The 12,398-nt window shown below is 36.4% G+C and overlaps 1 protein-coding gene across 1 annotated transcript; it reads left to right on the top strand.

Annotated features, from left to right (window-relative positions):
• Positions 1-2,558: 2,558 nt before the first annotated feature.
• On the top strand, positions 2,559-12,313 carry LOC106882895 (uncharacterized). The gene is made up of 4 exons (XM_014933716.2): positions 2,559-2,698; positions 5,787-5,904; positions 8,570-8,706; positions 11,339-12,313. Exons 1-4 carry the CDS (start codon positions 2,623-2,625, stop codon positions 11,458-11,460), a joined length of 453 nt encoding a protein of 150 aa, XP_014789202.1. The 5' UTR covers positions 2,559-2,622; the 3' UTR covers positions 11,461-12,313.
• Positions 12,314-12,398: the final 85 nt, after the last annotated feature.

Raw genomic sequence — 12,398 nt, forward strand, 5'->3', positions numbered from 1 at the left:
ATCCACAGATACCATTCGCTTTGAGCTCTTGTTATCCTCCATTTGCATCACATGCAATTTCCTCTCTTGCATACTACAGATGATTCCTCTTATACTTGGTTTTTCTTTTAGTTTATTTATACTTCATCATTCATGCTCACTGACATGGTACATCTCATCTCATTTCTTGCTAGCTTTTCCAGTCAAGGAATTCATGGCCCATGTCTTGTTGCCTTGCAGTAGTGTACTTTGCCCATGCTATCAGCAAGATATTAGATGTGGCTATCATATCATTAGGAAGTGGTACTTTTTAATTTCTTTCTTGGCTCTTTGGAAAATGCTTCTGAAATGTCTTCCACATTTCACTGGAAACTGAATTTAATCTCATCATGAGACCTTCAACAATAAGAGCAACAAAAGCAAACTTGTAAGGGAGTTTTTATGGTGGCCTCTTATTTTTATTGTATAACTTTTGAAATCTATTTCTCTTTCTGCTCCACTCCCACTCAGCATGTTGTCTGAACATGTTTTAAGATGGGGGACATCATCATCATCATCCTCTTTTACATCCATTCTGCCTTGCTGACATAAATAAGAAACTTCTTGAGGCAGATATATTCTATGGTAAGATGATCATCCTACTGTCGACTCTAGCTATTTTTCTAAGATATTTTTATTCCACTGGTCTTCACACATCAAAAGCTATGAAGTTGTTGAAACTACAAGTTTTGTTACTCTTTTACTTGTTTCAATCATTTGACTGTGGCCATGCTGGAGCACCGCCTTTAGTCGAGCAAATCGACCCCAGGTCTTATTCTTTGTAAGCCTAGTACTTATTTCATTGGTCTCTTTTGCTGAACCGCTAAGTTACGGGGACGTAAACACACTAACATCGGTTATCAAAGTGATGGTGGGGGACTAACTCAAACACACACACATACATATATATACATATATACAACAGGCTTCTTTCAGTTTCCGTCTACCAAATCCACTCACAAGGCTTTGGTCGGCCCGAGGCTAAAGTACAAGACACTTGCCCAAGGTGCCACGCAGTGGGACTGAACCCGGAACCATGTGGTTGGTAAGCAAGCTACTTACCACACAGCCACTCCTGCGCCTAGTGGAGAATGCAAACAAAGATATCATTCTTTTGCTCAGATGGTATTAATGAGGACATATGCAAATGACATTAACTCACTTGCTCATTTGCTTGTCTTCTCAGTTTCTGGATACCAGTTCCACTCACAAAGCATTGGTCAGCCTAAGTCTGTAGTGGAAGATATTTAAAGTACCACACAGTGGGGCTGAACCCAGAACCATGTGGTAGTTAAGCAAACTTCATAACCACATGACCATGTCTTTACCGAGTCATGCTTACACCTGAGTTTAGGACACCATATCCTGCTTCAGTGTCTGTTCTTGTACTGTAGGTCTGCTAAAGCAAAAGGGACAAAGACTTGTTTTAATACTATAGGCTTATTGAACCAGAGGTGATATTGGAGAAAGGCTATATGTTTTCAGTAACATCTACAGTATCATGCTAATTAAGTTTCAGCTCTCTCTCACTCTCACTCTCTCTCTACCTCTCTCTCTCTCTCTACTAAAAATAGAAATCAAATTTCTCTAACAAGATCTTACCAGCTTAAAAGCAAAACAAAAAAACTAAAAAAAACTGAATAAATGTAGTTTTTTGTTTAATGTCTGTTTTTGCATACTAACATGGCTTAGACAGGAAGAAATTAAGGTAGGGTTTTTATGACAAGATGCTTTTGTTGTTATCAATCCTTACCTGTTTGTCAAGTTAGGGATTTTTTTTAGTTCTAGCAAAATTCAAAAGTACAGTGCTGGCAGACAATTTGTTGACAGAAAATATCAATCTAACATAATTGCTTGAGTTTAACCACAAACAATGGTGTCACCATGTGTAACCAAAGCTCAGTGTACTTTTGCAAAATTCATACACATCTGTGCATGTGTGTATGCATACATATTTACAAAGACATACTTAATGGGCTTCTTTCAGTTTCTATTTCAAAGACATTTCTAGTCTCAGGCATATTGAGCAGAAAACACTTGCCCAATATGCTGCACAGTGAGACTGAACCCAAAACTATATGGTTGAAAAGTGAAGTTCTAAAACACATAGCCATGCCTGGTTGCATTTTCTGAAAATAAGATGGAATGGTCATGGTTAGAATGGTTTTATCAAAGATTTTCCTATTCTGGGTTGATAATCTCTACAACAATGCTATTGAAATAGAAATGATTTCCAGTAACCCCTTGACTACCAAGGGTGATATGTTCAAAAATCTCCTGTGATAAGTGAAAATCCACACAAAGTAGAAACAGTACTGTATATTTTTTTCATTATTTTTATAATTTGTATATATTTATTTTATTATAAATGCGAAACAACACCACAGATGAAGTGATGTAAGCTTAAATAATAAACTGCGATAGATGAACCGCAATATGGTAAGGGATTACTGTATTGTGAGGACTGTTTTTCCTAAATGTTATTTTTCAAGCATTGAAACATGGATGTAAAAACAAAAATCAGTTGAAATAAGAAAGACATTAAAGCAATTCTTTATATCTTTTAACAGGGCTATTCCAGAGTTCAAGGAATGTACCAGACCTATGTATACTTCCTGTTATTTTGATAAAGTTGATGTGTATGGTGTCTTTGATTACATGTGTGGCCCAGGACGTGGAGGTAATTAGTTGCTGTTTTGCTTTCAATAATTGACAAAATGTTTTTGCTGATTTTAGATTCATTTCTTTTTGCCGCTTGATCAGAGAAGGTGGGGCAGCATTAGTAGCTTATGTGCAGGGTCTCTGAGACTAGTCAAAGTAACTTAAGATTATCTTATTTTCAGATGGTAAACTGGTCTGAATGTTTATAATTGTTTGTAGTCTCCTGCAGTCACTGAAGGAGATTGTTAAACCTGGCTATTTAGTCTGGATGCTTACAACAGATGAGGAGTTATGTGAGTTCCTAGATGGATGCCCCATGGGGCATTTGGCACTCCGTGTTCAAAATCATGTTGAGGCCAAGTATGCTTTCATCCTTTTGTAGTCAGTGTAAAAGAAAAAAAAAACCCAGAGCAGTGTATTAGTGGAACTGTAACAATGTTGGACCAGATACCTTGTGGTATTTGTTTTGGCTCTTTGTGTTCTGAGTTCAAATCCCATCATGCCCTGCTTGGTTGTTAAATGGATCTTTGTTGGTTTCAGTGATGATTATTTGGTTGTTTGAACAACTGAATTAGCTGCTTATTAAAATAGCTCCTCTTGGGAATTGCATACAGTTTAGTCTTTGAAGAAGCCAACAAGTGACTGGTGGGCAACTCAAGAGGATGTGCAAGAAAAATTAGGAAAACATTAAGTGCAGATTCACAAGGAAATGTGCCCTATGTGAACCATTAATAGATTGACTACAAGTGTGAAAACCACCAGCAGTACCTGGCCACTTTAAGATCTGAACATTGAGTACCTGGATACAGAGTATAAGAAGGCTGAGGGTAGTCATGGTTTAGGATGGGATGCTCTGATCAAATTCAAATGGTAGTTCTTCATCCTCACCTACGTGTGAATAGATTGCCTTCATTGTGTTCATTTGTCTTTTAATCCATTTTTCATTCTGGTATAGGTTGGATTAGGCTCTATTTTGGGGCAGTGTTTTACAGTTAAATGCCCTTCCTATTAATAATCATTATTTTTTGAGCAAGTTTTTTTTTTTTCAAATTTTGTTGCTCTTTGAAAACTGAGTACCAGTATATATTATTACCTGCAGGAAATGATAAACATGGCATCACTCTCTTTGCTCAAATGTAACATGCAGATATAGGTACTAATGTGCATACAACACCCTGGCCCCATGATAGACTACTATATGGTTTCCATCAAATCAATAATTCCATTTACAAGGCTTTGACCAATCTGAGGCCAGTAGACACTTGACCAAGATGTCACATATTGGAATAGAACCTAAAACGTGGTTAGAAAGCATACTTCATATCTATACAGTCGTGTGTGTCCGTGTGTCCATTTACTTGTGTAACTTAAAATATGCTTCAACACATGAATTCACATAAAGAATCTTGCAAATCAAATACAAAAACGAAATCGTAATACAGGGTTGTCCATAAATTACCATTACAATTTGAAGAATTCAGAAAAAGATGAAAAATAAGGATAGCTTAGAGTTTATTGGAAAAGCATATACAAGGCAGTGCTGAAAATTTCCTGGCTTTGGGTAATAAAAAAAAAAAAAAAATTCAGGCGGATGAGTTATGATTTTATTCAACATGTTCCCCTCTCAGATTCACACATTTGCAGTGGTCCTTCAATTATTCTAAGCCCTGTAAAAGAAGTCAGACAGCCAAGCCTCCAACCAGGTCTTTCATGCTAGCCTTTAAGCCAGGAACTTTTCATTACTCCCTCATATATATAATATATATATACATACATATATATGAAAACTTTAATATTTAACCTGCAAAGGAATTGATTGAGAGATCTCAACTTCAATAGATACAATAAATTATGGAAGTTGTAAAGATAGTTTATGGATACCTTGCTGCATGCCTCATTTATAGCCCTGTATGTTTACTATTTGTGATATGTATGTATTAATGGGCCTTATTGGCAAAATAAATGAAAGAATTAATCTATTGGTAAAAATCATTAAAGCACTGGACAAAATGCTTTGTGGTGTTTAGTTATCACCCTCTACTTCTGAGTTCAACTTCCAAGATTAATTTTGCTCTTCGTCCTTCCAGGGTCAATTAACAAGTACCAGTCATGTGCTGGGGTTGATTTGACTGTTCCCTCCTCCGTTTGATGCCATGTGCCTATATTGAAAAGTATAAGGGCAGTTGATTGGCAGAGATGCTAGTGTCAGAATACTTTATACAGAGTGTTCAAAAAAGTCTCTCTGCAGTGAATTTTTTTTCTCCAAGATGTATTTCAAAACATGTGTAGAAGAGTCAGCTTATGTATTGAAAATGGACGACACTTTCAACAATACCTCTTATAAAGTTTTCTAAAGTCTTGTAAAGTCTAATATATTCTTTTGTAGTCTTATATCATCTTATAAATATTTATTTTGCAATAAAACACTTACTGTGGAGAGACTTTTTGAACACCCTATATTTGTAGCAGCCCTTTACATTCTGAGTTCAGGTCCTACTAACCTTAACTTTGCTTTTCACCCTTATAAAGATGAGGTGGGGAGCAGGGCCAATAAAATATCAGTCAAGTACTGGGATGAGTGTAATCAACTGTTCTCTTTCTCTCTCTCTCTCTCTCTCTCTCTCGCACCCTGAATTTATGGCTTTGTATCTGTTAGAAACCTTTATTATTATTGGTGGTGGTGGTGGTGGGGGAATAACAGATTGTTGGATATTGGATTTAATGTATTTCTGTTTAGTTCTTTGCCACTATGATTTAACCCTTTTGTTACCTTGTTTCAGTTGAAATATTCTGTTTAACTTTAAATTAAAAAAGAAAATTAAGACTATAGTAAAATAACTTGTCCTTATTAAGCTGATGTTTCAAAATATAAATTAACAGAACATTTTGATGTAGGGTTTGTACCATAGAACCAAGAGTGGTCTTGGTGCAGGTTGGTATCGAAATGGTTAATCTCAATTTCTTCAGGATTTGGCTTTATCATCTCTCCAGGGTCAATAGATTAAAATACATGAGTAAGCAGGGCATCTTTTGAAACTAATTCAACTGCAGTCTTTATCCTTTTGCCAGTGTAAGAAATCATTTTGTTTTATAATTTTTGTCTTCAGAGTTCTTGGAATATTCACAATGTTTCAACGATACCAACTATCTCAAAAAGTCAAAGACATGCAACCAGAAAATGAAATCTCAGCGCTTACATATACATAATATTGAAGACGTTTGTGAGTAAGTATAATTTGATTATAGGCTAGTTTTAATTGACCTTTTATTTTTGTGTGTGTGTGTGTGGAGGGGGGGGGGGGGGATTTTTAAATTTTTTTTTTTTGTTCAAGTGGCTGTCAAGATCAGCTACTAAGGAGGTATGATATAGAGATCTTTCATTTTTCTTAGTTGCCACATGTTGTTGCTCTTAGGAGCACATTTAAAATGCTCTCCTGATATATTTGATGGCGTATAAGATGCACAGGCATATTAGATGCATTCCAATTTTAGCTGCGCATATTCAAGAAAATAAGATTTTTATGCATTAAAGCTTATGGGAGGCCAGACTTTGCATAGCACTTTTAGGTGGGGGGGAAAAAGCGTATCTTGTATCCCATCAAATAGAAAAGTTTTATGTGATAACCAATCATATACAATTGCAAACATTGATCTAAGCACTTATTTACATCTTTTATGTGATTTTAAAAATTTTCTTGGTTTTGATAGAATCCAATGAAATGTTTTGAATGAAATTTAAAGATGTTTTATAATGTAAAAGTTTGATGTTAACAGAAATATGAAAGCATTGCTACAGCGTGTATGGCTACCAAAATATTGGTTAATGCTATATAATTTCTCAATTTTCATCATCCTAGTTTTAACACCAATTTATCCATGTTTGCATGGGTTAGACAGTTGATTGGGAGATATTTTCTACAGCTGGATGCCCTTCTTGTTGCTCACACTTAGCTGTTTCCAAGCATGGTAATATTTACCTGTGGCTAAACATGTTTTTGCAAGATATTGGGGATGAATGTCAGTTTGTATATCAATGATATTCACTTAGTGCTACCATGTGGTGTCAAGACAAGAAGACACACACACACATTTCTGTTTATCTAACCCAGTCACAAGTAATTGTTCATGCAAGGAAACACTAGCACTCACGCTTTTCAGTTTTTGTCTACCAAGTCTATTCATAAAGCTCTGGCAGAAGTCCCCTGCCCAAAGTACCTCATAGTGGGACTGCACCTGAAACAGTGGTTGACAATGGTCTAATATCGAGAATGAATTATATTATATACAAGGTGGTATCAAAAGATTCTCGGATTAGTTATGTAAAATAACTTTACCTAACCATTTCCTTCGAAATAGTCACCTCATGCAGCAATACACAGATCCCAGCATTCCTGCCACTTTTGGAATCTGGTCTGGAAGTCGTTTTCCATAAACAAGTTGAGGACCTTCTGTGATTTACTCTGGATCTCGACAACAGTGTTAAAACAGCCACCTTTTGAACTGTCTTTTCATTTTGACGAAAAGATGGAAGTCTTCAGGTGCTAAATCTTGCGAATAGGGTGGGTGCGGAAGTGAAACCATATTTTAGGCAAGAAAGTTATGAGCGAGGAGAGCTCAGTGAAGAATCCGATTCTTCGTGCTCCACAGATCCGGTGGCTTTCATTGAATGTCCTCCCTCAAAAGCTTTGGCCATGACATGAATTCTCAATGCACAGTACCACATTTCCAAGGGTGATGCTTGTGGCAGGTCTTCCAGATCATTTATCTTCGAGATGTGCTTCCACTTTTGAAACGTCTGTGCGTACAATGACCCATTGCCTTGTGACTGTAAGCTTGCCAAAGCATGCCCAATGTCTCTGTAGCAGACTTCCATAGTTTAATGCAAAATTTCATGTTTGCTCTTTGTTTCAACTTCCTGTCCATGACAAAAGTTGCAGACTACAACATATGCATGATCACAAAAACACAAATTTCACAACTTGCAAAGTAAACATAGTGATGTCACTCAGTACACTGCCTCATAAAGATCACTGCTAGCTCTCACTGCACATGCATCCATGTGCTGGCATCTGTTGGTGCACTACAGAACTAGATGGAGAACTCTTTTATAGTGATTTGCATTATATTTAGTTTATTTTATTTTCTTTTTCTCTGTGTGCATGATTTTCACAGATTGTGCTGAAACCATTTTTGGGCCTACTTGTTTACCTATATGCTTGTCTGTGTCATGTGAGTATGGTGTGGGAACGGGGGTTTGTGTCACACTTAGATGCGACATTGTACGATAATTGTTTATAAGCAGTGGCTTCTTTTCATGTCTGTGAAAACTTGTCTGGTTATGGAGGAAATATTACCTTACTTGCAATGGTTGGTGACAGGAAGGTCATCCAGCTATATAAACTTTGCCCCAACATCCCAACATGTCACTCAGAATTCTGGGTGATTCAAGTAAGCATGGATAAGTAATCATTAAAACAATGATGATGATACATATATGACGAGCTTTTTTCAGTTTCCATCTACCAAATTTACTCAAGGCTTAGAGGTTGGTTTGGGGCTGTGATAGAAGACACTTATGTTGTGCTAAATAAACTGTTTTTTGTTTGTTTCAGCATGGATGTCTGTTTTTTTTTTTATAACTTTTTGTTTCATATTAGTATATATTTTTGTTGAGAAAGAAAGAAATAAGCATAGATTGTACTGTCAAGGCACATAGTTCCTTATTCACATGTACCCCTTCTCTAAATAAGGTGCAATGCAATGGTTTATGGTCATAGGGTTCATTTTTGTCGTTTATTACCTTAAGCTCAGTTAGTCTTTCTCTTTCATCTTTTTTCTAATTAAATAGTTTGATTGGTTAATTTGCATTATTCTTTTTATTTAATTTCAGTTTGGAAAAGGAAGTAAGGACCTGTGCATTGAACATTGCAGGTGAATGTAGTCCCGGTTCCAGACACTTTATATCTGTTATCTTGGACAAGAGTCTGAAAAACGTTTTGGTTGGCAAATGCTCTGGATTAAGCCACGGTAAGGACTTATCATCATCAAAGCGACAAGCTGGCAGAATCGTTAGCACACTGGTTGAAATGCTTAGCGGTATTTTGCCCGTTGCAACATTCTGAGTTCAAATTCCACCAAAGTCAACTTTGCCTTTCATCCTTTCTGGGTCAATTAAGTACCAGTGAAACACTGGGGTTGGTGTAATCGACTAGTCCCCTCCCTCTAAATTTCAGGCCTTGTCCCTTTAGTAGAAAGGATTATCATCATCAAGGTGACGAGCTGGCAGAATCATTAGCATGTTGGGAAAAATGTTTAGTGGTATTTCATCTGCCTTCGTGTTCTAAGTTCAAATGCTGCTGGAGTCAGCTTTGCCTTTCATCCTTTCGGGGTTGAGAAATTAAGTACCAGTTACACACTGAGGTCAATGTTATTGACTGGTCCCCCATCTCCCAAAATTTCAGGCCTTGTGCCTATAGAAGGAATTATAATTATTGTTAGGGTGGCGAGCTGGCAGAATTGTTAGCATGCTGGACAAAATGCTTAACGGTATTTTGTCGTCTTCACATTCTGAGTTCAAGTTCTGCTTTGCCTTTCATCCCTTCAGGGTCAATAAAATAAGTACCAGTTGTGTACTGGGTTAACATAATCAACTTAACCCCTTCTCTGAAATATCAGGCCTTGTGCTTATAGTAGAAAGGATTATTATTTAGGTAGTGAGTTGGCAGAACGTTAGCATGCTGGACAAAATGCTTAGTAGCATTTTGTCTCTTTACATTCTGAGTTCAAATTCTGCCAAGGTCATTGACTACCCCCTCCTCCAAATTTCTGGTTTTGTGCATATATTAGAAACAATTATTGTTACTATTATTGCTAGCATAATGGCTTGAAGGGGTGTATTTGTCCAATTCACCTCTAGTACATATTTTAGTACTTTTTGTGTTGGTTGCTATGGCACTAGGCTAATGGTGAAAAAAAGTCAATTAAAAGCAATAAACAAAACTATCTTTATCAATCAGTGAGAGACAAATACAAAGAAACACGACGGGTTTCCACGGTTTGTTTACCAAATTTACCCACAAGGCATTGGTTATAGGGGGCCTTAATAGAAAACAGTCCCTACCTGTGCATACAAGATCCCTGTCTTACTGTTGATCTTGCAGAATTTGTGCAAGCTTGGGCAAGATTCTTTTAAGATGTTTAGTAGTCTCCTAGGCATGCAAGTTCCCTTCTCTATGCTCCTGAAGCTTATCCAAAGGGAAGGCTGCTACTCAGGGGTTAACATATGTTGTTGCAACCATTATTGTCAGAATGTGAAAAGCCTATTGTCTGAGGGATTCCTGTGTGTGATCAGCCATGCTGTACAGCAGTGAAACATGGGCTGTGACCGCTGAGGACATGCGTAGGCTTGAAAGAAATGAAGCTAGTATGCTTCACAGGGTGTGCATGTATGACAGTGTAAGCATCTTGAAAGAAAAGCTGGGTATAAGAGGCATCACATGTACAAGAGAGATGACTGTGCTGGTATGGTCATGTGATGTTTATGGACGAGGACAGCTGAGTAAAAAAAATGCTGATCTTTGTGGAGGTAACCTGTTTGAACAGGTAGGCCCACGTAGACATGGGGCAAGGTGATGAAGCATGATCTTTGAATGTTAGGCCTCATGGAGGCAATGACAAGTGATCGAGACCTTTGGTGATATACATGCTTGAGAAGACTCATCAAGCCAAGTGAAATTGTACTCCTGGCTGATGCCAGTGTCACCTAACAGGCACCCATGCCAGTGACTTGTTAAAAGCACCCTGTGAAAGTTGGGCCTCACAGAGGTGATAAGTGACCGAGACCTTTAGGGATATGCCAAGCTTGGGAAGACTTGTCAAGCCAAGTGAAATCCTAGTTGTAGCTGGTGCCAGTGTCATGTAACTAGCACCCATGTTAGTGGCACATCAAAAGCACCCATTGGAGTGGTTAGTGTTAAGAAGGGGCATCCAACAGTAGAAACCTTGCCTAATCAGATTGGAACCTAGTGCAGCTTACCAGTATCGGTCAAACCATCTAAACCATGCCAGCATGGAAGGTGGATGCTAAATGATGATGATGATGATGATCTATATAACTAAATTGAAGTAGAAATATAAAATTTGTGTGTAATTTTGATATAAATATTGTAAAAATTTTTGTAATCACTTATTTTTAATGTAAACAATTAAGGGCAGTAGAGAATGAGTGTTGATAGGAAAGGAGTATGCAAGAGAAAGATGAAAATTGTTAAATAAAATAACAGGGGAAGGGATTCAAATGAGAATAAGTGAGAAATTTTAGGGATATAGAAATAGAAGCAGTAAACAAAGAAGAGAGTGAGTTAGGAAGTAGTAGAAGGAAAAGGATACAAATATGTTAAAAAATGTATATCACAATAAGTGTGTGTTTCCTGATTGACATGTAATGGAAATCTACAATAGGATTCTTGAAAACTATATTTTGATAGAAATATATTAAAATTGAAATTTATGAGAATTTTCTAGACGGTAAAGACTTTAATAATTGCTTTCCGTTAATAAATGTTAATAATCACAGCTAATTAATAAACAGCTGTCTTTATTATATGAAAGATATGTAATATTAATAATTCTATCTCTTTAATATTTTCTATTTCCACAGAAACCTGGATGGGAATATATGTTGCTATTGCTTTAACTGTTGGAGTGGCAATTGCTGGCATTATTATTGGTGTAAAGCAATACAAGCAGAAGAACGCTATATCTCATAATCGTTTTTATTGAGTAATGTCTGAATAAGTCAGTGTCTTGACTTGAATTTATTTTAAAGTATGAATTAGATTTGTATGTGTGTGAGTATGTGTGTATGTGTACCCATATATATTTATATATATATCTAGTATACAGTCTGCCATGAGTTGCTATATAATAGCATATGGTTACAAGAACAGAAGTTGACTTTTATGCAAATGCTGTAATTGATTTTTTAAATAAAAACATTAACATCTAATAAGAACATAATACATTTTAGTGTGTGTGTGTGTGTGTGAGAGAGAGGGGGACAAGATTGACATTCTGACAAAGGCAGCTAAGCTGAAATTTTGAAGTTGGTCAACTTTTTCTTTGTATGAATAAAATAATCTGATACTTTAACTGGAAAGTATTGAGTGATCAGTCAATGTTTTGCTGGTTTTTTAATAGATATCTATACATTAAAACATACATATGCACATATGTGTGTGATTACATTGCAATGATGTTTTGCAAATATTTGAGGTATGGCATCTGTAAAAGATGTTTGAAGGTGTTGTTCATAATGTTAGATGTCCAGCCAAACATTCCTTTCTCTTCTGACTGAACACTGAATGTCCAGATAGTAGTTCCTCATTAATCGATTCCAAACAGTTTCTTACTTGCTAAACATTATTAGTTCTCCGTGTTGGTAGATTACTTCTGAACTTCTATTGTTCAATGTTGTTGAATTGAAATTGGATGGATGTTGAAGTAAACTAAATACTACTTAGAAAGTCACATCTTACATTGCTGTCATGTAACTGACTGGTTTCAAAAAAGAAAACTTGTGCATATAAAATTCATTTTGTAGTAATTTCCAAATAAATTTAATTGGCTCTCACAATTTAACTCACTAATTATTATTTTATAATGTTATTGCATGGCAACTTATGACTGACTTTGCGTGTGTGTGTGTGTGTGTGTGTGTG

The sequence above is a fragment of the Octopus bimaculoides genome, chromosome 5 (genome assembly GCF_001194135.2).
Source record: "Octopus bimaculoides isolate UCB-OBI-ISO-001 chromosome 5, ASM119413v2, whole genome shotgun sequence".
In the NCBI taxonomy this organism is placed as follows: Eukaryota; Metazoa; Mollusca; class Cephalopoda; order Octopoda; family Octopodidae; genus Octopus; species Octopus bimaculoides.

What these genes read in the sequence shown, in the direction of transcription:
- LOC106882895 (XM_014933716.2), top strand. Translation starts at nt 2,623, where the DNA reads ATGTATACTTCCTGTTATTTTGATAAAGTTGATGTGTATGGTGTCTTT. An exon ending in GTGTGGCCCAGGACGTGGAG is followed by an intron (nt 2,699 to 5,786) that starts GTAATTAGTTGC and finishes TTTTGTCTTCAG; the next exon opens with AGTTCTTGGAATATTCACAA. An exon ending in ATGCTCTGGATTAAGCCACG is followed by an intron (nt 8,707 to 11,338) that starts GTAAGGACTTAT and finishes CTATTTCCACAG; the next exon opens with AAACCTGGATGGGAATATAT.